This window comes from Embiotoca jacksoni, unplaced genomic scaffold, assembly GCF_022577435.1.
Source record: "Embiotoca jacksoni isolate LCO1_2020_lvr unplaced genomic scaffold, fEmbJac1.0.p SCAF_8, whole genome shotgun sequence".
Taxonomy (NCBI): domain Eukaryota; kingdom Metazoa; phylum Chordata; class Actinopteri; family Embiotocidae; genus Embiotoca; species Embiotoca jacksoni.
The window spans coordinates 14,702,774-14,730,611 of record NW_027185436.1 but is presented as its reverse complement, the minus strand read 5'-3'; the positions used below and the strand labels follow the sequence as shown (position 1 = coordinate 14,730,611).

At 39.5% G+C, this 27,838-nt stretch overlaps 1 protein-coding gene and 2 long non-coding RNA genes across 13 annotated transcripts in view; 2 read left to right on the top strand and 1 right to left on the bottom strand.

Annotated features, from left to right (window-relative positions):
• Positions 1-2,906, top strand: part of mef2cb (myocyte enhancer factor 2cb) — a 70,479-nt gene extending 67,573 nt beyond the window's left edge. For 10 of the 11 annotated variants that reach the window (XM_069178019.1, XM_069178018.1, XM_069178017.1 and 7 more), the window contains 3 exons: positions 349-478; positions 947-1,082; positions 1,378-2,906. In XM_069178019.1, the coding sequence (XP_069034120.1) occupies positions 349-478; positions 947-1,082; positions 1,378-1,720 (609 nt within the window). In that variant the 3' untranslated portion in view covers positions 1,721-2,906. Of the gene's footprint in view, positions 1-348; positions 479-946; positions 1,087-1,377 lie in introns of those variants that run through there. The other variant, XM_069178020.1, reaches the window with a different exon arrangement.
• A 940-nt stretch (positions 2,907-3,846) lies between these two features.
• On the bottom strand, positions 3,847-10,950 carry LOC138215718 (uncharacterized). Its single transcript, XR_011179758.1, has 2 exons — positions 10,667-10,950; positions 3,847-8,156 (listed from the first exon to the last, which is right to left on the bottom strand). It is a non-coding gene; the product is annotated as an uncharacterized lncRNA (long non-coding RNA).
• Positions 10,951-12,076: 1,126 nt separating this feature from the next.
• LOC138215717 (uncharacterized) overlaps positions 12,077-27,838 on the top strand; it is a 39,450-nt gene continuing 23,688 nt past the window's right edge. The window contains exons 1-2 of the long non-coding RNA XR_011179757.1: positions 12,077-12,416; positions 26,890-26,985. This is a non-coding gene — a long non-coding RNA (uncharacterized lncRNA). The remainder of the gene's footprint in view (positions 12,417-26,889; positions 26,986-27,838) is intronic.

The window sequence follows — 27,838 nt, the reverse complement described above, 5'->3', positions numbered from 1 at the left end:
GTAAAGTGGCTTTCCCTTGGCTTTGCTACCATGCGTTGCCGTGGAAACCGATGGTGTTACTATAGCGACAGTAGGCCCTCGGAAAAAGGGTGGTAAATGATAGGGTTGGCAGGGTTCAGCCGTGCCGCATGTCAAGTGATTAATTTCCCCAGAAGTTGGCATCACATTCATTCTCTCAGCATCTGTTGAGTGAAAGAAAGAAATGAAAGAAAATAGAAAAAAAAAAAGAAGTACTTTCTTGGTTTATTGCAGGTTTTTTTTTGTTTGTTTTGTCTGGGAGTTGATTTTATGTTCTCAAGAGTCTGCCATCTCTCGTTTTTCTCTATTTCCTCCCTTCCTCTGTCACAGAACCAGAGAATAAACAACTCTCAGTCTGCTCAGTCATTGGCCACCCCTGTGGTATCAGTAGCAACTCCCACTCTACCAGGACAAGGCATGGGTGGTTACCCATCTGCCATCTCAACTTCATATGGTACTGGTATGTACAACAGTGCACTGTGTGCTCTTTATACATTATTATTATTATTATTATTTATTTTTTTTTGTCCATTAACACCAGCTTATTCTATTTAATTACTTTATATATGTTTTAAATAGTGTGATATCACTTCCATTGCCCTGTATTATACCCAGATGATCCAACAAATCAATTTGTGTTTAAGAAGTTACACATCAGTAAAAAAAAATTATACATTGTCTAATTGCAGGTATACAGTATGTGTTCCTTTTTTTTTTTTTTTTTTTTTTTTATTTTTTTTTTTTATCCTTTCAAATTTTAGTGTTATACAACCATTGGACAGCAGAGGGTGTTATTGTCCCGCTTGCTGACATGGAACATATTGATGTCACAGCACAGTTTACTTGAGCTGCTTTCTCTATGCAACTTTGTTTGAACTTCTTTGAACTACCGATAATCTACATCTTCTTTTCCTGTATGTTTGTACAGAGTACTCCCTGAACAGTGCAGACCTGTCCTCCCTGTCCGGATTCAACAGTGGCAGCTCCCTACACCTTGGCTCAATGAGTGGGTGGCAACAGCAACACCTTCAGAACATGCAGCATTCAGCCCTCGGACAGCTAGGGTGAGTGCACTGAGCTCCTTTAAAGTGTTGTTGGGGAAAAGCATGATGCAACACGTAAATTATTACCACCAATTTTTTTTTTTTTTTTTTTTTAGATGACACACTCAGAAATTTAGACTCCTTTACTGTTCTAAATCTTCCCTGGCAAGGTCCAACACAAATGATACCTCGCGTACCGCATGCATACGGACACTCACGAAAACAGCATGTTTGTGTGCGATACGCTGACTTAAAAATCACTTTGTTGCCTGCTCTGTAACTCTGTAACCCCTTGCGTTTCCTTTCCTTCCAACAGAAATTGCTCTAGCTCTCACTTATGTCAGGGTTCAAATCTCTCGCTGCCCTCTGCTCAAAGCCTGCACATCAAGTCCGAACCTGTTTCTCCTCCTAGAGATCGCAGCACACCTGGGGGCTACGGTGGTGGGGTACCACCTCCCCAGAACCCCTCGTCCCGCCAGGACTCGGGACGCTCCCCTGTTGATAGCCTGAGCAGTTGTAGCAGCTCCCACGAGGGCAGCGACCGTGATGAGCACAGGAATGAGTTCCACTCACCTCTGGGACTGGCCCGGCCCGCCCTGGATGAGCGTGAGAGCCCCTCCATCAAACGGGTGCGCCTCTCAGAAGGATGGGCGACATGATAGCTCTATCCTCTCCCCGGCAGTGCCCCAAGTTGCCCTGAGCCCCCCACAATGCAGCATTACGATGCCCCCCAAGTCAGCTTCCTCCTCTTCCTCCTCTCACTCGATATCACGAGTCACTCACCACCCAACCCCGTGGCCTCTCTCCTTTTATCTCTGTAACGCTGAGGGAAAGAAAAGGGACAACCCTTTTCAAAAATCTCTTTGTAATTTCTTTTCCTTTTTTATTTTTCCTTTTTTATTTTTGCTGAGTGTGCGTGTGCTATACATATTGACATTATATAAACCAGTGGGGTGTTGTAACAGGGGTTTGGGAGTGTGGGTGTTGGTTGGGATGGGATCTGGGGGTATTTTTATTTGTTGGGGAACTATGCATAAATTGTATTGTGTGTGGATAAAAAGAATCATGTATGCATATATCTTTACACGCGTGTATGTGTACATATATGCATATCAACAATTTAAAAAAAAAAAATAGTCAGGTACTCTGTTTCATAAAACGTACTTACAATTTGCCTCAGCGATATATCAGTAACTAGAGACAAAAAAAGAAAAAAGAAAAAAAAAGAAAAAAAAAAAAAAACATTAACATGAGAGTGTGTCCAGTGGAAAACACCTTAGCACTTGAGTTGGACAAACAATACATGTGTACAGTATCAGTTTCATTGCTATATACCTTCTCTGCAGTTCTCCCTTGCAAAAATGTGTGTTAACATTAGATGATGTCATGTTGCAGGTTCAACGTATTTATGTAAATAGCGGGTCAAGGGGGGAAGGGCAGGGGTCAAAAGTTGCCGACATTACAAGATTTATTTACTCACTAAATGAAAAGCTATTATGCAACATTTGAAGGATTGTACAGGTAAACAGACAGACCCGATGCTAGGTGTGTGGAACCTTTGGCGATATTAGCACTCCCCTTAAAGAACGGAGTGAGGACCACCATTTGATCTAAGAGCTACGTTGGTGTAATCAAGAAAACTCTGGATCTAGTATTAACTATTCAGTATTGATAAACAAAAAAAGAAAAAACAATTGTACGATACACTTGCTTATATTTTCATATGAAAGGAATACAATGCAAAGCATTTTTGTGGCTTTTTGTAGTTTCTATAAGCCAGAATGTGTTTTTTGATAGCTTTGCTAATAAGAGATGGATAGTTCACCCGGAGAGGGGAGGGGGGGGGAGGGGGGAGGGGATGAAAAACAGCCATGAAAAACAGACTGAGATCCAATGCTTTGCTGAACTGTTTTATCTTTGTAGAGGTTTGTTTTTAAACGTGTATTTCTAATTATATATAATAATGGTAATATTAAGAATCTTTAAAAAAAAAAAAATCTGTGAAATTAACATGCTTGTGTATAGCTTTCTAATATATAAATATATATAATAATGATTTTTGTTGGTTTCTTAGTGGAGTTTTTATGTGCAGTTGCACATGTTGTCTGGTTTGTTTAATTTGAACTCTGAACAGTGCTGTTCGGGGCTGTATTTAGAGACTAACCTTAAAAACCAGCTGGAAAGCATTGCCAGGGTTTGTGTGATGCAAAGGAAACAGGCCTGAATGCTGAAAAACAACCTGCTAGTGGAAATGTCATGAGACTGGAACTGAGGACGGCACAGAAATAGATGTTGATGTACATGGCTCTCGCGTTGATAAGGAAATATGACTGACCCTTAGTCTCTAGATGCATGTTTATGCATCAGATGTTTCATTGTGAATCTTAATTATCTAATTTAATAAGTTAATATAATAAAACATTTTTGGCGTTATGGGTTTTCTATTCCACCTCAAATCTTCAATCCAATCTTAACTTGTGTTCAACATGTTGCACAAGCTCAGAGCCAAACTGTACAGTCTCCTTTCGAAATGTATTTATATAATGTGATTTTGCAAGTGCATTGTGATTAATTGCCCCTGGTAATTTGCAAACCTCATTTGATTCTGTGTCGTCCCATCACTCCTCATGTTCCAGTCTTCAAAACAGGGTTCCAAATCATTTACCACGTCACTGACAGGTCAGCTTAAGATTCAAAAGGACAAATTGATCATGCTGGTATGGGAGAAGCACAATTTTTTTGTTTTTTTTTGTTTGTTTGTTTGTTTTTTCTAGATGAATAGCTGTTTTGATTTTCTCTTTTTTAAACAATGAAACTAGCCACATATCTCTCTGCCTCCCACTCCTGTATCTGCTGTCACTTAAATGTTATGATATTTCTATGTGCATATTTCATGCAGGTTCACTATGTTGTTTCTGTATACAGTCTGTGTAGTCAAATGGGGCAGAGCCTCTATAACGGTGTTCTTCTCTCTCTCTTTCTCTCTCTCTCTCTCTCTCTCTCTCTCTCTCTCTTTTTTTTTTAAACTTCAATACAAAAAGGTTGAGAAAAAAATAAACATGATGTTTCAGGCAGCATAAGTGTGGAGAAACCAAAGCCAGTGGCATTTCTGTGTTGTAAACTCAACTTTTATTTTCACATTCATTTATGGTTTTTGCAAGCATTGAAACAAGATAATAAAAGAATTTGCTCAAATGTACAATTGTTTTCACATTTCAATTTCAGTCAGTCAAATGTAGCTTTAGCGTTCAAGCTGCGTTGTCCATGACAAACACAATAATTGACCTGTTTTGTTGTGGCTCATTTGTCTCTCTGTGCATTGCATTTGAAAAGTGCAAAAACGTATTTTGTATCGACACTTTATAATTCACTCGAAATCAATAGAATCATTCAGGCCCAATCATGTGAAACTCATGCTTGTTGTCCAAGTCATCAAACCACATTACACACTAATTATCATGCGACTTGCTCACTGAATGAAATAATGCCAACGTGTGCTGGCAGTTCATTAGAGTGCTATAGTTTTGACAATAATTTCAACCAAAGGCATGGAGAAAACTTGTCTTTATATATCTTTTGTTCTTTTTGTGTTTGTTAAATTTGAAGCCATTCTTTTTCATCATCTGTTGATCAGTTGTTCTTTGTCATTATTACAATAGACTAAATGTTGGTACCTCAAAATTGACCCAAGCAGTACCTCACCTGATCTTTTGATACAGTAAGTCACTTGCAGTGCAAAGGGTAGACCATACACCTGTACAGCCATGTGTAATAACATTTGCTTAAGGTCCCGGCATTCACTTGGGATTCTTTGTTGTTCCACTGTGTTTGTGGTTTATTTAAGTTGTAACTGAAAAGCTGAAAAGGAATAAAAAAAAAAAAAAGAAAAAAAAAAAAGAAAAGAGTAATATGTTAAAATACTTAAAAGTCAGTCTGTAGTATCAATGTAGCCTGTATAAACCTGAACATGGGGGAAGTTTGGAACTAATGTTTTCTGGAACGCAAGAGCGGCTTTCAGCGGCATAAGCTGGCCTTTGTCGCCACTTGAGACGAAGATGGTATTGAATTAATTCACATCTCTGTAACTCAAGGGTCTTGATTCAGCTGTATGTAGTGAAAACGTATGGGGATGGAATAAAAGTCTCCTCTGCTGGAGGGAAAGGCTATTTGTATTTTGCAGAGATTTCAGTAAAGTTACTGGCTTTCTTAGTTATCCTGATGTGACTTGGTGTGATTTCATTGTGTTTGACTTGTTTCTACATGTATCCCGAAAACACAGATTTCTTTCATGCCATGCAAACTCACAAACACCACATCAACATGAAAATCCTCCATGAATGGAAGTCAGTACATGGTGCCATAGCAACCTCACTTTAAGATGATATAAATTGCACGAGACTGAAGAACGGCATCATGTTTTACATTTGCTTCGTTATATTTACTTTAAAACAAATCTGGAATTTTAAATATTCATGCTAAAGACATGTAAAACTAAGATTTATCTCACTTAAAATTACAGTGACATCATCTTTCACAATGATATATTAAACTACAGATAGAGCACATTGATCTTACATTCACAGTGAAACCACATGTTCACAAATAATACTAACACAAATTAGGGAACCATGAACACACACACACACAATGGTCAAAGCATACTCCAGGAAAAACTCATTATTTCCTTAATAAAAGAGAAAAGAAAAGCAAAAAAGAAGGAACAGAAGGAAGAGCTCACTCAGTAAAAAAAAGTTTCTTTATTTCTTTTTCTAGTTTCTTGGTAACAATCATGTCAAAATGTCTGCCACAAAAAAATGTAGTTTGTTATAACAACAAGAACTGCATTTCTAACTTCTGACATTTTTTAAATCGGCAATATTACACATGTATTAGGTGATGACGTCGCCAATACGAAAAGAAAAACATGAAAAAAAAAATGGACAAATGTATCATAACTGAGATTTTGTGCCGTCTTTTAGGCCATTCTCTCCTTCTCGTCCCTTACAGTGCGACTTCAATATGGTTTTTGTGTCCTAAAAATCATCAAGTGCTTTTTTTCTGTACATCTTTTATCACTTGGTGGATAAAGATAAAAAAAAAAAAACAAATAAGCAAAGAAAAATATACTTTATTCTTATAAAAACCTCTGCTGTCTTTGAAATTCGATAGACAGCTTCGATCCCTATTGCAATTTATTCTGATACCTATAGGCCAATTTTTTTTTTTTTTTTTTTTTTTTTTTTTTTTTTAAAGGCCATGTTTATATCCGTGATTGGTGTTTTTAAAAATCCAAGTTTTCTCCTGTTAGACGGACTCCTTAGACATCAAAATTGTTTAATTCGTTTGAAGCTGAAAATGCATTTCACTTTTACAACACGTAGAAACTCGTAAAGTCGCATGTTTGAATTTAATCATTTAGTGATTCAATGATGATAAAAGAGAAGAAAAAAAAAAAGGGTGTTGCTGCGGTAAACGTAGGCCAACACTTGTGTCTTTATCAAGGTAAATGTAATTGTATCCCTGGGAGCCATTTTTAATTTCGATTTTAAAACAATATTACAATATAACTCGCTCTAAATAGCCAAATTATATTCCAATTATCATTTTTATTTCCGACTCTTGGCATTAGATTCTTACATCGATAGAAAAAAAAATGGAGGCCTAATTAAGTACATTCTTCGCAGAAAGAAATAAAGCCTAAAGCAAGAACTCGTGAAACGTATTAATCGTAAGTTTTATGGTGGCAAAAAAAGGCAGAATCAACACGTTTCGGATATTGTTTTATTCAATCCCACACGACAACAGCAACAAAAAGAACGATTATCTCTATTGTGACGAATGTGCGCAAAATCGACGATAATTAAATCATAATTGACGGTCAGACCCCGAAAATACAGCAGACTGAAATTAATAATTGTATTTGAATTCTTTTGACAAATTCGACTACGATTCAAGGCACCCGTGGTTCAGGCTAAATTGTATGGCATCACTGTAACTCTACATTTCATCTGCGGTAGGAAACTGTGTCCGCTGCTAAACATTTATGGTTTATAACATTTTTATTTCGACAATATACCTGCAGGGGGGTTACATGATGGATTATTCTATACTGTCTTTTGGCTACCATAATGCGTTTTCTCCTTTTTTCCCCGCTCCATTACATTAACCCTAAAACCACAGTCGTGAATTTGAAGGGTTAATTCCAGTAGCCCGTGGAGAAGAAGGCTTATAAGGTCACTGCAGACAAAATATAATTTATCATTTGTCATAAATAATCTATTTTGACAACAGTTTTCACAGTTTTTCAAAAGGTCAGACTGACGCAAAACACGTCACCGTTTGAATCTGCAAACAGGTTGGCAAAAAAATCTGATCAATCTATTGTTATAAAGCTGCAGATAGGCCCACGAGGAAAGTACAACAAAGTGTGTGTGTGTGTGTGTGTGTGTGTGTGTGTGTGTGTGTGTGTGTGTGTGTGTGTGTGTGTGTGTGTGTGTGTTTAAGTAGGCTATAACAAAGAAAAAGCACATTGAAATCTCGATCGAAGTAATAGTAAGAAAAAAACAGACCACACATAAATTTACAAGTATCCCAAAAAAGAAAAAAAAAGAAAAGACAAAAGTCAACATTTCAGACACCTAAAACGTTACCGTAAGGAGCATTTCATTAATGTGCTTAGTTTCCATCCAGTTTAGGCTCAAATTGCCGCATTTAGGCATCAGTCATGTGAAACTGGGCTTTAGCAATCTGGCCTTTCAACAGAAATATGTTACTTAACTGCCTTTTGATATTACGCCTACACATGGCATTTTTCGCATGAATTTGCATTCCTGAAGGTGGATGTGGTGACGGGGTGAGCAGGTATACACGTACCTCACTGACCGTGGAGGCTGGCCCCCACATTTTTTCGTTCATCGTGAACATTCTCCAATTTCAACACCAGATGTCACCGTTTAGTCGTCTAGTCGACACCCACCCGACCTTCATCCTCACCATCCTCGTCCTCCAAAGGAGCTGTTGATCGACCAGACCTAAAATAATGCCTGTATACTCCATCAACTGCTCCACCAGTAGTAGGCCTACTGCGAGGTGTGTCTGTGTAAAATAGACAATTCCCCCATCATTTAAATCTACACACTGTTGTTTAAGAACCAATATTCAATCCGATTTACAGTGATATTGATTGTATGATGATTGATGATATGAATGATTGTATTGTAAAGACAACAGTGGCATGATAATAATAATAATAATAATTATTATTATTATTATTAATAATTAATAATAATGAGTTATTGTTCTCTGTCTAATATAAAAAGAAGGGGGGGGGAATCGTTTGTCTACACGCCGGTGCAGGAGACACTTCTCACCTTTACAACCTCAGGTATGCTTTTGAAAAAGCTCGGCTGGTTCTCTAACTTAGAGGTGTTTCATTACACCAATTTCTGAATACCGTTTCATGTGCCAGACAAGTCTTTCCTGTTCCTGTTAAAAAAAAAAAACAACTGCATCGTGGGGCTGCTGTCTGGTGTAAAATTGGAAAAACGCGTAATTTAATACATGATGTTTCCCTCACTCACGATTTATAAAAAGAAAGTTTCACCTTAAATCTTGTTTTATCTGTTGTTTACCGTCGTTTTAAAATATTTAATTAAATCTGTAGAAAAGCCGAAATAGATTGCCTCAAATCACATCTCGCATCTTTGGGGTAGACGTAAAGAATCCGACCTGTCTTACTTTGTTTGTCCCCGTCTCCAACCTCTCCAACCTCACCATCTGATCTTTTTTTTTTTTTTTGGAATCTGCAAACCTGTTTTTCTTTCACTCGAGCACGCGGCCTAATGCCTGTTAGTATCCATGCAACCAAGTCATTTTACCAACAGGAACAGAAGGAATCCGGAGTCTATGCGTGTGCCTATATACATGATTCAAATGAGGATGACTGAACTGCAGACTGCTCCTCTCTCCAACTCCCATTACAGAATCTAAACACATGGCCACGATCAGAAATATAATCGTTTCAAAATATAAAAAGTGAGTAGCGACCTTGTGGGATTTACCCTGATAATGTTGACGGCCTGCCATTAACGAAATACACAACCCTGATTCTTTGTCAGAGACAGCTTCACCTACCAACAGAAAGAATAAATCTTTTTTTTGTTGTTGTTGAATCATCTGAAAGCCTCCTTTCACGGATCTCTTTACCTTCCTCACATGTATCTATTATTAAAAAAATTAAACATGAATTGTTTGATTTTGTTAATTACAAAAGAGTGAAATGCTAAACGCACTGAACGCTTTTTCTAATCATTTATGATCTTGGTTATTCATATTTTTGAGGATAAACTGAGGTATAGACATATCCTGTCTATTTTGGGACATGGTAAAAAAAAAAAAAAAAAAAAAAAAAAAAAAAATCCCGCAGGTGATAGATACATCAGATGATGATGACTGGATTTAACCTCACAGGAAGTAACGCAATATTCCAGTATTTTTTTTTAGAAGAAGTAATATTTAAATATTAGTTTTCATAGTGAGAAGCCCGGCATAGGTGGCGTAACGCACTCCTGTGGCTCTGAATATATTTACGTGAGCCAGCCTGACCACTGGTGTTGAGCCACGAGCAGTTTAAGAGCAGGGTTCAACGACGAGGGGAGTAGCCAATAGGGACTGCATCTGCTTTAGCTGCTAGAAGAAAGTTTGCCCTCCAGGAAAAAAAACGTCCCACCAACTTGATAGAAAAGTCGCACGTAACCAAACACCAAAGCAGCAGCAACCCCATTTGGATTTTGTTAACTGAAGGTAAGTTGAAACGTTTTTTTTTTTTTTCATTTTAAGATAACGGGTTTTTCTCTGTGAAGATCCGAAGGGTGCAAATAAGTGCAATTTTGTTTTATAAAAAAGAGGAAAGTAAAGATACTTCAACCGAAATGTATGTCTTTTGTTTTTATATTACGTGATCATCATCATTGTAGATCATTTCTCCAAGAGCACTGCACTTGCTTTCGCACGCTCGTCCCTGTCATCTCTGTGCGCGTGCATGGACACCGAGGAGACAGCCTGAGCATTTTGCAGCCTAAATGTCAGCGCTGCGTCACCGGATTTCTTACAAACTGGGCAGGGGACTTTTTGGTTATTAGTTTTCACACAGACCATGTAATTCTGTTATTATGAGCCAGCCATGTCGATCTTAAAGTATCCCCCTCCTTCGATATTACATCTGAATCTCCTCTATTGTTTACCCTCCACAGAGCTCTTTGTTCATGCATGCTGCATATACGTATTCAAAAGATATCGGCAATTTACATCATTCAGATTAAAACATTTAAAAAAAAAAAAAAAAAAACTATCAGCACCACAGTGCCGTCGATATCGTGTCACTGTAGTTGATCAAATATGAACTTACAATTTGAATATGAAGACTGAATTTTAAGGTGATAAATGGCATCGGTACAACAGGATACACAGGGGCTTTGCATGTATCTTAACACAGAATCATGTAAAAAAAAAAAAAAAGAAAAAAGGACGTACTATACAGGAAGCTATAAGTATGGAATGCAAATCTACCCACTGAATATGCATCAATATTAAAAAATAATACGCACACCAGAGCCAACGGCGTCGGAGAATTGAGAATGGCGGAGCGGGTCGTCTCATTACGCATGGGCGTTTTTCCACGCAGGAGCCACGGTTCCCCTTCTCTTCATGTCTCCCTTCTGTCCCGCTCACATTAAGGAAGCTTCTTGGAAAAACAAACAACGCAATGTTGGCTTTCAAAACGGCAATCAAACCCCCAAGAACAGGCTGAGGGGAAATTACTCCGACTGCGGCCGGGCGGACTATGTAGTAAGAGGGATTTGCATATTTTGATGCGCTAATTGCCTTGATGTATTTAAATATGGCTGCACGTAGCTGATATGCTTGTCTACGTCATTGAACGTGCCCTCGCTGTTAAACTAAAACGTGAATCCCGTTGAATCTAATGGATACGCCTGCAATTAGGCGGGGGGGGGGGGGGGGGGTGAGAGGGGATGCTTGGCGCTTCCTTTGCATTTGCTGTCTTTTCATACACATGATGATTTTGTAAAAGAAAGAAGAAAAAAAAATAGGCTATCTGAAAATTGTGGAAGGTGCAAGTAATAAAGCAGGTAGCCGGACTCTTGCGCCCAGATCAGGGAGAAGTGGTGAAGTAAAGCCACTGACTAGTTTTGCTGCTGAAAAAGTAAAAAAAGAAGAGAAAAGATCATATATTAACAAAAACAAAAAAGTGTGTCATCACGAAGAGAATTATCTGAAGACTCGGGCTACTTGTAGGCTACTGACAAGTAGGTCACCTCATTCTAACTTTTTGTATGAAAAAAATTCTCTCATCTTTCTTTTCCCTTCTCTCTCCAGGCTGTGTGTGTGTGTGTGTGTGTGTGTGGGGGGGGGGGGGGTCCAATTTGGGAGGAGGTGCGCGCCCGTGTGTGTCTTATAAGATTAGGCTACTGGGAGCAAGGTGAATTCATAAGTCTGGTATAGGCCTATACTGTACCCACAGATCCAATCAAAACATTTTGAGTGAAGTTTAAAGTGTGTTTCTCCCTTATCTTTTTATTATTGACCTCATTCTAGACTTAGTTTGGGAATTGCATGTAGCAAATCATTTCCCCTCTGTCTGGAAACCGGTAAATGCGTTCCGTTTGTCAAAGCGTGTTAGCGAAGCGCCTGCAGCAAATTCATTACCACCCAACTGCGAGGCTCACTTCGCAACCTGGTCAGGGAAAAGGAGGGAGAGGTCCACGCCAAACCGCGAACAATGCTGGCTTAGTTCGTGCGTGCAACAAAAGAACCGAGGGAACTTGTTTGAATTTCAGAGCACGTCCTCTCTCACACAGAAGGATGGACTTTACATCCCCTCCTCCCCCACCCCTCCTCCTCCTCCTCCTCCTCATCATCATCATCACCCCCTCCCTCCTCATCCGACCCCACCATCAACAGGGAAGAAAAAAAAAAAAAAAAAAAAAAAAAAAAAACTTGCACACTCTGAGAGCTCAACTGTGCATGCACTTTTCTATTTGGTGCTTGTAGACGTTATGGGAAAGTTGTCTCTCTCCCTCCACCCATCCCTCCCTCTTTCTCCTTCGTCTGTCATGTGCTTGGGATATGCTCATGCTTTTGCACAGAGCAGCTGTAGCACGCCTAATGCAGGCTACAGAGTGTTAGCGGCAATTTTAAAGTCCCCCCACCAAATAATACGGCTGGGATATTTGAGGGGAACATATACCACATCACGCTTACACACGGACCCCGCTTTTCTTCTCCTGCTTGGGACGCTTTCCGATCGCTTGCAGTGATTTGACTCGCCATTAGGAAGTAAGTGCAACTTTTGTGCCTGCTTTTAAGGTTTCCTTGTGTGCAAAAGTGATACGTGGTTTTCTTGTTAAGGTTTGACATGGAGTGATGATTCGTAGTGAGGTTTCACTTATTTACAGGGAAATGCGAAGTTTGTGATTCATGTTTATTCATGTTTCCTTACACTCTTTGGAGTTAGGGTGCACTGATTGGCTCTATTTGGCACCTTTTAGACGCAACAGCTTCAGACGTTTTGATATATTTCCACTAAGATTACTTTAATGTTTTACACCTTTTGAACGTCTTCGTGCATTGTGTTCAGCCTTCCTCAGTAAAGTCCTTTTAGTATTTCTATTGGGCCAATAGACACGAATTTCTGCTTTTGTTCCTCTCATTTTAAAACAGAGCATCTTTAAGTGCTGCCTGACATTATTATGGAAATGATTATTATATGCCTTTATAAAGGCACATTTGAGTGGAGACACTTCATTTGTACAAACTGGATTCAGTATAAGATGTGTGATTTCGGGAGCGATGTGTTTGACATCGTTTCAAAGAAATGAAAATAAGGACAGACACTAGTAGGTATAGAAACCGAGCAAATCACATAGAATATTAAGAGCTTAATTTTTTTTTTTTTTTTTTTTGTAAAAAAGTTCAAATGCTGTGTTGAAACCAAAAAAGTTAAAACTTCACATTGAACGCCTAAAGTCACCAAAATCGTCACAAGGTGATTTGAAAACAAAGCATTCATTGCACAGTGTCACTTGTGTATGTGTCATTATGCACCAATCCATTATGTGTTCAAACAAAGCTAATTATACGACGAGAATTGCGCCCTCCTGATATTGTTGGGCATCTCAACACTGTAACATTAACTTCCACGGAAATGCAGCTTATTGTAGTTTCCGAAGCATCAGCAGATTGAACGATTAAAAAAAAAAAAAAAAAAAAAAAATGCTGTGCTGTAATTACAGTATGGCCTCTGTGTGGGAGGCCTATTCTGAAACCACCCCAATCAGGTGTGCTTTACAATACTGATCTTAATGATAGGAAGTTGGCCTTACAGTTTGCCATTCATCGGATCTATGTTAGGGGGAGGGGGGGCATAATGAATGTGGCTGTGGGAAAATTGGCGACGCATTACAATAAATAAAGAGAAACAACGTGTGCGTAAATTAGAGAAATGTTTGTATTTTCCACAGTACGTCAATTGATATTTGGAGATATTATCAGGCTGCTAGTGTGTGTCATATGTTGCAGGTGGACTGTGTTATTTAGAAATGGATGGCTAAAATATGAGAATCTGAAGACAACAGCGGTGACTGTGAACATTTAAAGAACAAATTAGTGTGTATAGTAATGCCTTAATGAAATGCCCAGGCCTTGTGACTCATATTTTGCTCATTAAAACACCTCTGCTTCGCCCCTCCCACCGACAAAACGAGAGTAAATTTCAGAGCCAGGTCTAAAACTGTAGCGAGTGAGTGGAACACCTGATGAGAAAAAAAAAAAAAAAAAGCTGATGATGCCATTGACAAATAATATGGTGTTAATTTCTCACCGCCTGATTGTCAGCAGTTCACTTGACTCCTGTCACACACACACACACATGCTCACACACAAGCACACGCGAATCGAGTCGATCTACTGTAAGGCTAACTTTTCTCGCCCTGAATCGGGATTGATTTATGGTCCGAACAGAATCAAAGTTGTGCACAAGGCACCTTCAGTGCACTCGGTAACCTGCAGCTGCATGCTCCTGCGCATGATCCATCACATGTTCCCCTGCTTGTTATTGTTGACTCAGTTTCAAAGATCCTATATTTTTTGACCCATTTGTGCTGAGCTATCGGTTAACTGCTTCCATTTCTGTGGAAAAGTGAGCGGGTAAAAACCGCACGGTGAAGCGCTGGGGCTTCATTCGCGCGAGGCGACATCGCCAGTCCACCTGAATGCCATTGTAGTCTACCCATCGGATGCGACGATGGCAAAAAAAAAAACCCACAAGAGGCTTTTAAGGATTTCAACGCAAAATCGAGAACGTGAGAGCAGTTTAACTCCTACAGTTGTACCTGATATGATGAGAAGGACAGCAATAAGTAAACGGGTATCTTGTTATCGCGCATAGAAAATATAGCCTATGACGCTGGCGCTCAGGCAGCTCCAGGATGCTCTCCTCACTGAGTTGTTCCGTTTTTATTGTTTAATAGGTGCCATTTCGGGTCGCATCTTCCATTAAAAGTAGTTGAATCGCTCTCATTCTGTGTAAAAACAAACATGGTTTCCCTGCCATCCATTTTCATCCCTGTGAGAGAAGGCGTGCGGACCGCTCGCTGCAAGGCGGATTTATCCAACGCGCTCTGTGTAATGGATGGAGATTGTGCATTGATAGGAGGGTGCATTTGCGATTTTTTTTTTTTTTTTTTTTTTTTTTTTTTCATGACATCACCGTAGTTACATTGTCGTGGTCCGAGGCCTTTGACCTCACCGGGGTTGGTCCATATTTTGGCCACCCCCAGCCCCCTATCCTTTGGGGATGGCCCTTATTCCCCCACTCTTTTCAGACTGATCGACCATGCAGCCTGCAGAACGGACCCTTTGGCTCAGAGTCATCAGTTTCATCTCTCCTTAAGTACATGCTGGATGCAAGCCGACAACTTGACACTCTGACCAAAAAAAAAAAAAAACCGAGCTCCTGTCTTTATAATCCGAAACATTTGCGTCGTAATTCCCTGTGCCGTTATTGCACTTTCCGCAGGAAACCGGATTTCCCCCCCCCCCTCTCTACCGTGTTTCTTCTCCGCCGGCCTCACAGGATATCTATTGCTACTGCCACAACGACTTAATAGAGGCGAAAGAGCCTTTTGTGGGATTGAAGCTATTTGCATTGCAAATTAGGGCCCCTGTGCAAGGATGACTGCACCTTACCGCGATTTCAAGGCCTACTTCAACTCAGTAATACTGGTTAATGTCAAGTGAATATGACATTAACATTGGGAATATATATCATTTTTTTCCGAAGAATTGTCGCCTTTTACACCGGGTGTTTAACACTTCGGGCTGTGAAATAGTGGCCCTCAACGGCAAAAGGGGAAGTATAACGGATAGTGCACATTGTGACGTGGAAAAGGACACTGATGACTTTTTGCAAAGTATATTTGAGTTCTGAAAAATGGAAACTTGGATACCAGAAGATGAAATGTACATGTGGATTATTGCTGAAGATTGGGAAGTGGGTTGTTATCTTTGGTTATCTAGCTGTATGAGTGTTCTGCTCGTCATAAAGCTAGATAACCGAAAGTAAAAACCACTTCCAGACTCATCGAGGACTTTTTGGACGACTCAGTTTTCCCATGGACCTGAGATTATAGATGTTATGCATCTGATTGGCTTTATTTTATTTTTTTTATTTCATTTTAATCTATTTTGTTATTTTTCCCCCACAATGTACATATACGTTTTTAAGTTTGATCTTTTCACCAGGAAAAGACAGCTTTGTTGTTGCACCCTCCTTAATTGAATTACTAACGTTTTCAGGCACTATTATATACATTACTCATATACATTTAAACATAAACACACACACAGACACTGAACCTTCCTGCAGGACAGATGTTGAATGTTTATACTTATAGCCTATTCTATAACATTACATCTGATTTAAAATTTTATTCAGTATGGATGCAATTTTTGGACAGGCTCACAGGGAGCATTTAATGGAAATGAAAGAGTGACATTTAGAGCCTATGTAGAAATCCACGTGTGCGCCTCCATGCTTCTTGTTTTACCGTGATCGAGTCTGGCCAGGAAACGGCGCTGGCATTCCAAACAGTAATAATTAGGATATAGACTGAACTGACAAAAATAGAGAGAGAGAGAGAGAGAGAGAGAGGTGGGGAGTAGGGTTAGGAGAAGGAGGGAGGTGGCAGAAGAGGGAGGAGAGGAGAGAGGGAGGGAGTGTGGGGATTGGGGAGATGTGTGTGTGTGTGTGTGTGTGTGTGTGTGTGTGTGTGTGTGTGTGTGTGGTGTGTGTGTGTGTGTGTGTGGAGGGGGGGAGGGGGGGGGGGTCGGGCCTGCTTAATTGATTCCGTTAACCGCAGTGCAGGAGATGTGAACGACTGGACGATCCCATTCCCACGCTCGGTGGGGCAAGTGGCAATGCCATGCCCAGGCCCAATATGACAGACAGCGCCGTGAGGGCCTGGAGGGGCTGGGTGGGGGGGGGGATGGGGGACGACAGGGGTCATGAAAAGACGTCAAGTGCACCAGACTCATCTGCATCCCCAAAGAAAGAGGCGACGTTTCCCAGCCCCAGCCGATGCGGCGCTCCAAAACTTGGAGTAGTAACGGTCCTGAATGCGTTAATGTCTCGCCAATTGTACTGATAATGAGGACTTGGGGTCATTATCTTAAAACTATGCGGGTTTATGAATGTGAAAAGGATGTGCTGCAACTCTGTAATCCTTCACGGCCCCTCTTGAGCGCGCGAGAATTAGAAATAGCGCAGATAATTTTGCATAAAAAAGTCTGGGGCATTTGAATAGATGACATCTCCGTTCATTGTTTGTATTTGAACTTGACCATGAAAGCAGGCTGATACGAGGTTAAGATTTTTTTTTTTTTTTTTATTTTTTTTTATGAGCATATTATTATCATCATGGCGTGACATGGAACTTCATGTGACACGTTTACGGTTAAATGACATACGGCCTTTATATATATATATATATACTCACAAATGACGCATTCTTTGCCTACAATAAAAGTAATACTAATGGGAAGTTTTACAGTGCTGTATATTCAAGCTTTTTCAACCCATTCTGTTGTGGCTGTTACTTGACGATTGCTGGATCTGTCAGATGTAAGACAGTTTCAGTGCGCACGATTGTTTTAATGACGTGCCAGACAATTTAAGATTTAATTTTATATTTATGCATCGTACTGTCATTGAACGTGTTTCTTTTAAATTTTAAAGTTTCAAAACGTGATTAAATCATATTTGAAGTTCAGCAAAATCTGCCGTTTTGCAACAGGGGATTATTCACGTGCAGCATTTAATAGAGGCACAGTGGCTGAATTCAACCGCTTTTGCTGAAACGGTCTCTTGCAGACTTTCTCACACCGTCAGACAAAACTAGTGTCTCTTGTTCCCGACCCCTGTCAAAGACGGCATACAATACCAGGTCGTTTGCCCGAAAGAAATTTGAGAACACAATTTGGGCCGAGCAGCGCTGAATAAAACAAGTCTTATTGTCCTCAGTTAAGTCGATTGAAATCGTCGTCTGGCTTTATGAAAGAGAACACTGTTTTTAAGTTTTGGGGGCACACTAAATGTCAACCCAGAGCAGGGGAACAATACCCAAGGTCTGTAACTAATCCCCCATCTCATATCATTAACCACATTTTCTACTGTAGCACATCCAGTGTGCTTCTCTTACAAAATATATAATATAGTGTTTTCCACTTTGTGTTTTTTAGAACAGTGGCTCATTTTATGAATCCCTTATTCAAGAAAAGGTGAGCTAAAATGTGCTTTTGTATATTTACATTTATGTCACTTTTCAGATTCAGTGTGACAGAGGTTGAGAAACATAAGTAAGGACAAGATAAACTTTCTTTTTCACTCTATGTGTGTGTGTGTGTGTGTGTGTGTGTGTGTGTGTGTGTGTGTGTGTGTGTGTGTGTGTGTGTGTATTGCCTTTATTCCTCCAAGCTGTTTATCTTTCAAAGTATCAAGTTATCAAATAAAAGAGGACCTTAGTTCATGAGTAGTCAATAGGATTTTCATGCAATGCTGAGATGTACTATTACCAGGAGAGAGCAGCATGACTTCTCTCAAACTGTTGCAAATCACACTTGCATGTATCACCCTTCTTCCAGAATTCCTGATGATTGGGAATGATTTGCATGGTGTTTACGCCTTTTAAATTTGACTAATTTGGTTCACAGTGGTGCTTTTTGTGAGCCCTGACACCCACTGCTGTCATGACTCCTAAAATATAATGGCTGTATTCTCTATCTGTGATGATGACTCGGCCCCCATCTAAATTTCACGTGTACGTAACAGTGTAAAGGTCTATTTCTAATTTTCTTCTGTGTCTGTATGAGGCTGAATACTGTTTACTGTGAGGTGGCTAAAAGTATGCTTTTATATTAAAGTTACTGCTGAAAAAAGGCCTTGCAATTATATACATATATATATATATACATATACACACACACACACACACACACATATATATATACACACACACACACACACACATATATATACATATGTATATATATATACACACACACACACACACACACACACATATATATATATATACACACACACACACACATATATATATATATATATATATATATATATATATATACACATATGTATATACACACACACACACACACACACACACACACACATATATATCTATACATATACAAATGGTTGGCAACAGTCCATCTAACTTCTCAGTAAATGAAGGCTACGCGCTTGGCTGTGCCCTCCTTCCACACTCACACACAGTGCACTGTAGCCATTGTTGTCACATGATTTTTTGAGTAGCAAAACCATGAGGACCATAGACGATGTTTTCATATTCATTGGATGGGCAATCAGCATATTTTATGTGAGTGTGTCTGGGGATTTTATGTGATTCCTCTTTCCCTCTATGCTGTGTATGGCAGGTGCAGGAGCAGGTTTATAATATGTATCGGCCCCGGGTAATTTCTGTGCCAGACAAAGGATGCGAATGTAGTCGTCACACAGGTGCCATTTGTTGATATATGTGTTGCATGGCTGTATTTTTTTTTTGCTATTCATTATAGCTAACTGCCGTATTGTTTTGCTGTAACAAAGTGGTTAGATATAGGGCTTCTTACGGTCGGAAAATCTGTATCAAGAGCTACCATGAAGTATCATTTGCAGTTCATATTTACTTGTATTTTAGGCAGTTACGGTGAAAACTATTTTATCCAGGTCATAAGAGACGAGACATTTGTATTTGGCTAAGGGTTGTGATGGGGCAAAGGCTTCATGTGCATCTACATACTGTATGCATGTATTTCTGTTTACATGTGTGTATGCTTTCCTGTGTGTTTGTCTCTGCGATTAACTGACCCGGGCTGCTTGGATAGCTAGTGAAGCTACTACAATCATGTTGATGAAAGGGAACAATAGCAGTGTCTCAGTCAACAACGTCTGTCTGTCTGGCTTGGGCCATGTCTCTCTCTTTTTGTGTGTGTGTGTCTCCTGGACATGAACTTGAACTTGAGACAGGCAGCCAGACACCATCTGTGCACCAGGGGTAATGAATTCAGTGCATTCATGGCTGTGGAGCAAGCCTAGGCCACCACTACCCATTGATGAGCAGATGACCCCTATAGTCTGAGTTAGCTCTTCATCACTAATACAATTCAACAATACCAGCTGGTAGAAAGGGAGTGTATTTGGCTGTTTTCCTTAAGACAAATACAAGTTAGGGTGTGCCAGTGGAGCTGATGTGTGTCTGCAGTATGCATGCTTGTATCCTTGTCACTGTCTGAGGATGTATGCCTGAAATCCTCCATGTTTTCCTGTTTATCTTTGTTTCACCATATAGAATATATGCAAATTAATTGACATACACCCCTTTCCCTCCCATCTACTGGTCCTTTCTCTAATAAAGCACTGGCCTACTATTTTAACAATACAGCCATACTGAATTTATTGCCTTGATAATTGAATGGGCCAGTTCAGTATTTCCCCTGATAAAGGGTAGTAAGTGAATGAGGCATAAACCTTAAACAAGCCAGGCACAATGAGAATTCCTGCAGGCCCTCCTTCTCCTACTGCTCCTTCTCTTCCTCCAGCTCAAGCTCCTGTCACAATCACAGGCACATACACACACACACACACACACACGAACGGACGCATGCGCACACACAAATAAGGCTTTTCCCTCTGGTTGGTGTCGCCACGGCAACGGTAGGTGAGATCACCTTGCGCATGGCAACATCAGTCCCTGCCAATGCAGGACAGGTTCCTGGTTTCTGTGAGTGTGTATGCTTGTGTGTGGGTGCATGTATATGTTGAGTGTTATATGCAAGAAACTAGAATGACACCCGCCTCCTATCGCCATGGCTCGATGTAGACACATATTATTTTGTCTACGGTAAACGCACATTCATTGGTTCATTATGTACTTTAAGCCTCTCTTATTGTCCCATAAACTGAAGTCATAATGTTAATTTATCTGCTGATTAAACCGTGCAAGTCTGAGACTACATCGGCATGTCACACACATATACCAACACACACAAATACTTAAAAAGGTGTCACTGACTTCAATAATAGTGTCATTGCCGATTAACACGGATCTGATCAACCTCCCTCCAAAACAGACCAGCCAGCCATAACTTGCCAATAATCCACCGAGGAATGTCATGGCTCGGCCCTTTTTAATGACATCATGCATGGCCACTTGAGCGTCTTGTGGGGAGCAGCGGGCATGCTGTGCTCCGCCACACTGTATGGCCCTCCCCTTCAGCTAACTGCGTGGATATGCATGGAGAACATGTTAGTCAGGCACCTTACTTATACGTACTGTCAAATATCTATTCCATATGTAACATAATGTGATTGAATTTGAAAGTAATAGATTTATGTTGTCTGTATGTGTCGGTTTGTTGTTGTTGAGTGCAATGAGATTATTCAACTCTCGAGGCATTGAAATAATCTCTTCGGTATGATACTACAGGGTATTATGTATCTAAGAACCACATTGTCAAACTTCTACAGTTTTTCAGCTAGGTGATACTTAAAGCGTCAAACTAAATGAGAAATGTAATACTTTTATGACACAGATGCTCCAAAACTAATGTTGTGTTTGTCTGTAAATATTGTCAAGCTATTTAAAACTATCAACTTTAACCCCTTAATTGACAACCTGACAGTTAAAATGTATCAAGCTGAAGTGGTGCCAAAATTGAATTGTCCCTAAATTGATAACGCCTTAATTTTGCCCAAACCTATTTTATTAATTAGAAATTACCATGCTTGCTAAAATCCCACAAAAAACACTCTACATATACCTCCTGTATTTGATGATTGAACCTGATCGCCGTTTAACAAAAAGGCTCAATCTAGAAGCAAGAAAAATAAAAGACAGAAGGGGATATTAAGAAAAGTCAAACCTGCCTACAGATTTGTAATCCTTTGGATTTGAGGTGAAGAATTGGGCATTTTATTCTCTGAAATATATATATATATATATATATATATATATGTATAAATTGTGCATAAGATAACATATTGGCAATCTTATCAAAGTCCCTATTTTAAGTTTATACATGTACATACACATAATTTATCAAATAACAACAGAATGCGAAAACTGTTGCGTCAGCTAATAATGTTTGTTTCAACCTCAAATTTAAGATAAGAACAACCCACTCGTTCAACCCACTTTCACCTTCATAGCTACATGATTAGATGTAAGTTTTGTGGCAGCAGCACTGCACAATAAGTCTGTGTGCACAAATGCTATTTTTACTCTCCAAGTCTAAAGCTGGCTGTCAGCCTGTCTTCCAGGATGTCTGTGGTCTGCTAGATTTTGATTATGCAAATACTATGCACTATAAATGAATTAGTATACTTGCATCTGAAATAGGCCTCCTCCAAGATGAAAGGGTGTAAATAATATATTTTGTGTCACTGCATTATTCATTCTCTATTAATTACAAAGACCAGTCTCAGTCCCCGTATGCTATTTGCCATACTCTACAGTGGTCTGGATGTTGTTTTTTCCATTTACAATACATTGTATGTACATCCACGATCTGTCAATATCGAGGTACTATTTTCCAAATTATGATGCTAATTGTCTCTCACTCTCAGTTTCCCATTATTAACCTCCGACTAATGCAGTTTCCAAAACTTAATTGGCTTTTATTGTTGAATTGGTAATTAATGTTTTAACAAGCTCTGACTCTGTAAGACACAATGAGGGACATTATGTCTTACAGAGTCAGAGCTGTGTTCACTGTCCGGACATCGAGAGTTTTTATTTTTTCATATTATGCATAAGCCCATCTGTATTATGTATCATTTCATAAGAGGGGAGGGGCTTCAGAAAGCATTAAATAAGCACAAATACCGTAGTCGTGCCTCCACTACAATTAAAATATTCCCATCTTTTGGCTTTTTGTAAAGCATATGGTATTGAGGCCTGGACACAATTTGAATACGGCGAATCGTTTGAAAAATACATGCTGTTCGGCAATTAAATTATATGGGCCCTTGGACTAGGGAGCCAGTACCAGTGCATATAGAATAGTGAGCAGTAGTTGCTACGCTCGCATTAGCATCTGGCCCTTTTATGTAAATTTGATGAGAAAGGATTCATGCATATACGCCAGGGCTGGGGTGTACTCGCCTAATATCCTTATTAGAGAGGGGTGAATTAAATATTTATTAGGGGTTAGGAAGGGGGGGCTGTCCTGTGTTGTCGTGAGGACCTGAGGTGGAAGAAGGGGGAAAGGGAGGAGGAGATTGGCTTTCTGTATGAGTGTCTCTCTCTGCCTCAAGGTGCCACCATCTTAAGGCGTTTGGCAGTACTGAGAGTGTGGGGAGGGTAGACCTAAAATGTCCGCTGGCATACACACGCACGCATACACATTAACACATTAAAATTTCTGTGCAGTATGTAGACAGGACAGAAAGTCAATTATTCAGTTACTGTCGTCGGCAGCTTTACATGCTGAGCATTTCATTTGCATGTATTAATTCCTTCGATTACTGTCACTTATGAGATCGACCTGTGTTTAGTTTCCTATGGCACGCCGTTCATTGTGTACAACCGCTAACACTCGTACTACGGCTATCATAACTACACTGGTATTTGCTAATATTTTGAGAATTTCAATTTACAATGTCCATTTTTCATCCAAAGAAACAAATTACAGGTTGGCCTTTGTTGAGGTCTGTTTGAAAAAACATTGTAATGGGACATACAACGTATTCCTATAAATAAAAAATAAATAAAAAAAATTACATTTACATGGATTTATATGTTTATTTATGGTATTAAACCATTTATTAAATGATTTGATTGGCATCATTTTTAAGTGCTAGCCACTTTAAAGTTTCAGACATATTAGAAATAAAAGTACTAAAATGATACACATTGAAAATATCACAATGTTAGTGTACAATACTTAAACCTCAAGGTTAAAGATGCAGCATTTTACCTTTTATGAGCAGTTACTTTCTCATTTTTGAGAGTATAGATGATACCTTTCTTGAAGCTGTTACACCATAAATGGCAATACAAATGCTATAGAGTAGAGAAAAGGAAGTCGGTGACAATATTGCCAGTTTATGTAAATTAGTGCTATACTGTTCTCCCTATCATATTCTGTCTCCTTCTCTCTTACTCACTCTCGCTGTCACATACACACTGAAGCTGACCTCTTCTATCTGTTAATTATCATAAATGTGCTTAGTGAGGTGGCATACACATGGGCGCACACACACACACACACACACACACACACACACACACACACACACACACACACACACACACACACACACACGCTCTTATACCGCACACAAATACACATTGTTCAGTGAGATAGAGACACAGCATTAGCATTCCCTTTCATCGTGAAGTGCTCCTGAGCATAAAAAAGAATGTGCAGGAAATTATTCAAGATGAATTATACCACACATCATCCCCAGTTTTAAGGCATCGACACACACACAGATATACAAACACACACACTGCACACAGATATGTGGTACACCAGTTTAGGGAAGTATGTTATCTGAGGTATTTGACTCTATTTACATTTTAAAGTTTTGGTTTAAATTGCTTCTTGATGTGTAAATTTGTTTCTATTGATACATGTGTATTGCTGAGTGTGTAGTCATCTAGGAGTTATCCTGTTCATACACGAGTTGTAGGAATGAGTACGTCTGTGTGATTTGTTTGTCCTTGTATAGTCAGCCTGTTGTCCCTTTTTTACATGCATAAAGTATATACGCAATATCAGCTGTTCCCCTTCCTCCCTGTTGCCTCTGATGAGTGGTACGCCCCGGCGTGCTGCCAAAGAAGTGAGAATAATTAAACGGCTGTGAGTTTGAGCCTGGCGTTGGCTAATGGATTGTTACTGAGAGGAAATGAGACAGGCAGCATGGGGGAGCTGGGTGGCAAAGCAGACCTCGTCTTTTTATAATGAAACACTGTAAGCCAACGGGGTGGAGAGAAGACACACCTCTCGTAAAGGAAATGCTTTTGTTCTATGACTACTACCTTTTGTCATATAGGTAGGTGCAATTGCTGAGGAGTCACAGAATGTGAGAGAAACAGGCAGTGCTGCATTACTCAAGAAAAGATATAGGTAATTTTTCCCATTACAAATTACACTCAGTTTCAAACCAGTGCGGCTCACTTAAACATAATTTCTATTTTTCACTGACAATAATCCTTGTAGGGCTCATATATGTTCCTCTTTATGTTATCTTATATTGCCTGCGTGTGTGTGATTGTGTGTGTTATGTATACATATGCAATTTGCATTACATTTAACATTTTATGCATCACCACAGTGTAGCTTTAGAGAAAGCAGAGGTTGATTCTTGGCACTGTTGTTGCCAGTGTAGCGCCCCCTCATCCCCCCCCCCCACCCGCCCCACACACATGTAAGCTAGAAGCGTGGTGGTGCGGAGATGGGGGGTGGGGGGGAGTGGAGCAGAGTAGGGAGATAGAGGAGCAGGAGGGAGATGGGATGAGACAAGCCACACAAGCCGCAAAGGGAACGGGGTGAAGGTGGAGGGGGGAGTGCTGTATAGTTACCCTAAACTTTGCCGTAGGGCTAAAAACAACACACACACACACACACACACACACACACACACACACACACACACACACACACACACACACACACACACACACACAGGTTTGCCACACAACCGCAAGACACCCTCAGAAATGTGTAGAGTATGAGTATGAGAATATGCCTTGGGAGTACGAGAATATGCAAGGACAAACAATTCACATAGACATACTTATCCATACAAATCGTGTATGAACAGGATTTGTTTGAGAATATGACTTGTATAAAGATATCATAATTGTTTTTATTGATTATTCCTGAAGTGTTCATTAAATATAGATGGGTTTGAAAGTCAAGTGTTTTTCAGGCTCCTTGATTTTAATGTGTTTTTGAAGCTTGTATTTGATTAAATAAAATCATAAATAAAATTGAGAACTAAATCATAAGAATCTTGTGTGGTTGTATTATTATTCATTTCCTCATTGCATCCTGAGAATGTGTGTGTCAGTGCATGCGCTAGTGTGTGGTTATGTATGTGTGAGAGCTTTGATATGGAGCTCTAATAAAACGTGGCATCTGTCAGTTTGATGCTGACATGCCAGAAGAGTCTCACAATCACTTGGGAACACAGCAGGAAAGAAAGGCAGAGGAAAGAATATATACGGTATTTTGTATATTTCTCCATATATCCTCAGATGGAGTCATAAGTATCACATGAGAGTAACTGCTTTCAGATAAAAACTAAAACAACAACAACAACAACAAAAAAAAAATCTAAAATATATATATTTGTTGTGTCAAAAGTGCAGGTTTTGTCATTCATGTTCAACAACAGTATTTTTGACATGGAACCAGTTTTTGATTGCGTTCTCTTAAACCTGTCTTCACAAGGAGAATGTTAGTAGTCATATCTATTAACCGGGTTAAAGGTACAAATTTAAAAGAAAAACTAAAACAAAAAAATTCCAAATTATCTAAGGACGCATTCAAGTTCATTGTCACGTTGCTGTGTAATGTCAAAATTAAGTGTCAAACTAACCATAGGCTGCTACAGTCTTTCACCTTTAACCTCAAATGGGCTTGTCCTTAAGCTTTGACATTAGTGGGTGAGCCAGAGGTCAAGGGTGGTTGGGTTAAACAAACAAAAAAAACATGGCTGCTGAAACAGTGTCAGTATACACCAGAAGTGGGCTAGAAGAGTTTACTACAAAGACTACAATTGACTATAAATTTTTTCAGAATTTGTAATATGATATATTTAAAAATGTCACTAGTCCAACTTCTATGTTAACTCTTAAACAAAGTTTCATGTTGATATTTTGAAGTATGAAAAATACCTCCCATGACCTTCAAATGATCTGTAAGTCAGTTGCTCATGTTCTGTAAAGGTCCCAGGTTTGACTTGCTATTTGTGGCAAAGTGTAAATGTTGAGAAGACATTTGCACAAAGTTATTGCCAATTTGAATTCCTTCAAGTAAACTTAGATGTGGTAAATGTTACCTCTGTTTCCTTCTGCCACCGTATATCTGTGTTTGCTGTTATTCCTTTCTTTTTAGTGGAAGCACGTTAAATGTGATTTGCTCAAGAAGAGTTATTCAACACTTAACTCTTAGTAATGGTATTCACTCCCTGCCTGTGTGTGTATGTCTGTCATTGCTGCAGTGATGGAGAAAAGAAGCTGTGACGAACTGCAGGCAGCAGGAAGTAGAGGTCAACACAAAATCTATGGGATTTCGCTCTTCACCGGACTCACATGAGGTGATTGTTGGTTTATAACCTAAATGTGTGTGAGCATGTGTGTGTATACAGTGTGAGACTAAACTTTGTGCTGAGTGTGTAAGCCTGCAAAGAACACTGTCTTTTTATGTATTAGCCTCAAAGAAAAAAACAACAGTGGATCAATTGTTGAATATTGTTAAAACAACCTATATTTACATTTATTGCGACCTCTTGTGGTCGTAATAACTATGAAGGGAGCAATGAAGAAAGTCAGAGGAACAAACTCTGCATAGGGGACTAGGTTGACTAGCTATTGCTCAAAACTTCAGTTTCGGACGTGATTACTGGGTGGAAAACCTGTTCATTTTAATGTTTGCACAATCACACTCAATGGTGGACTAATCAGCGACCTGTGATGGTGACTAAGTCCAATGTTGTTGAAGTAAAGTGTTTTTTTCTAAATGTAGTAGTAGCTGTGTCAGAGTTTCTGCCAGTTTTGGCGCATATGGTGGTCAATGCCGATTGGTTAAATGCTGCTCTAATAGTTTTGACCCAAGGTCTATGTTTGGTAGGAACGACTAGAAGGGGTCCCTATGGAGGCTTGGCAGACCCATATATTCATGTAGTGTATTTAGGTCTGGGAACATCGAGCTAGGTTGGGGCTGATTGGATGGTTCAAACTCAAGATTTTCACCAATTTGTGTCTCGTGAAAAGTCAGCATTGACTTATTGTAACTTACATGATGTAGTTAAAGTGCGAGATGTACGTAATGTAACTTAAGGGACAAACATAGCATAAAGCTGACCAAGTAGTTATAGTGCCTGAACCAAACTAAACTGTAATTGTGTCTCAATTTGAACCATATCGTTATAACTTTCACCACAGAGCCGA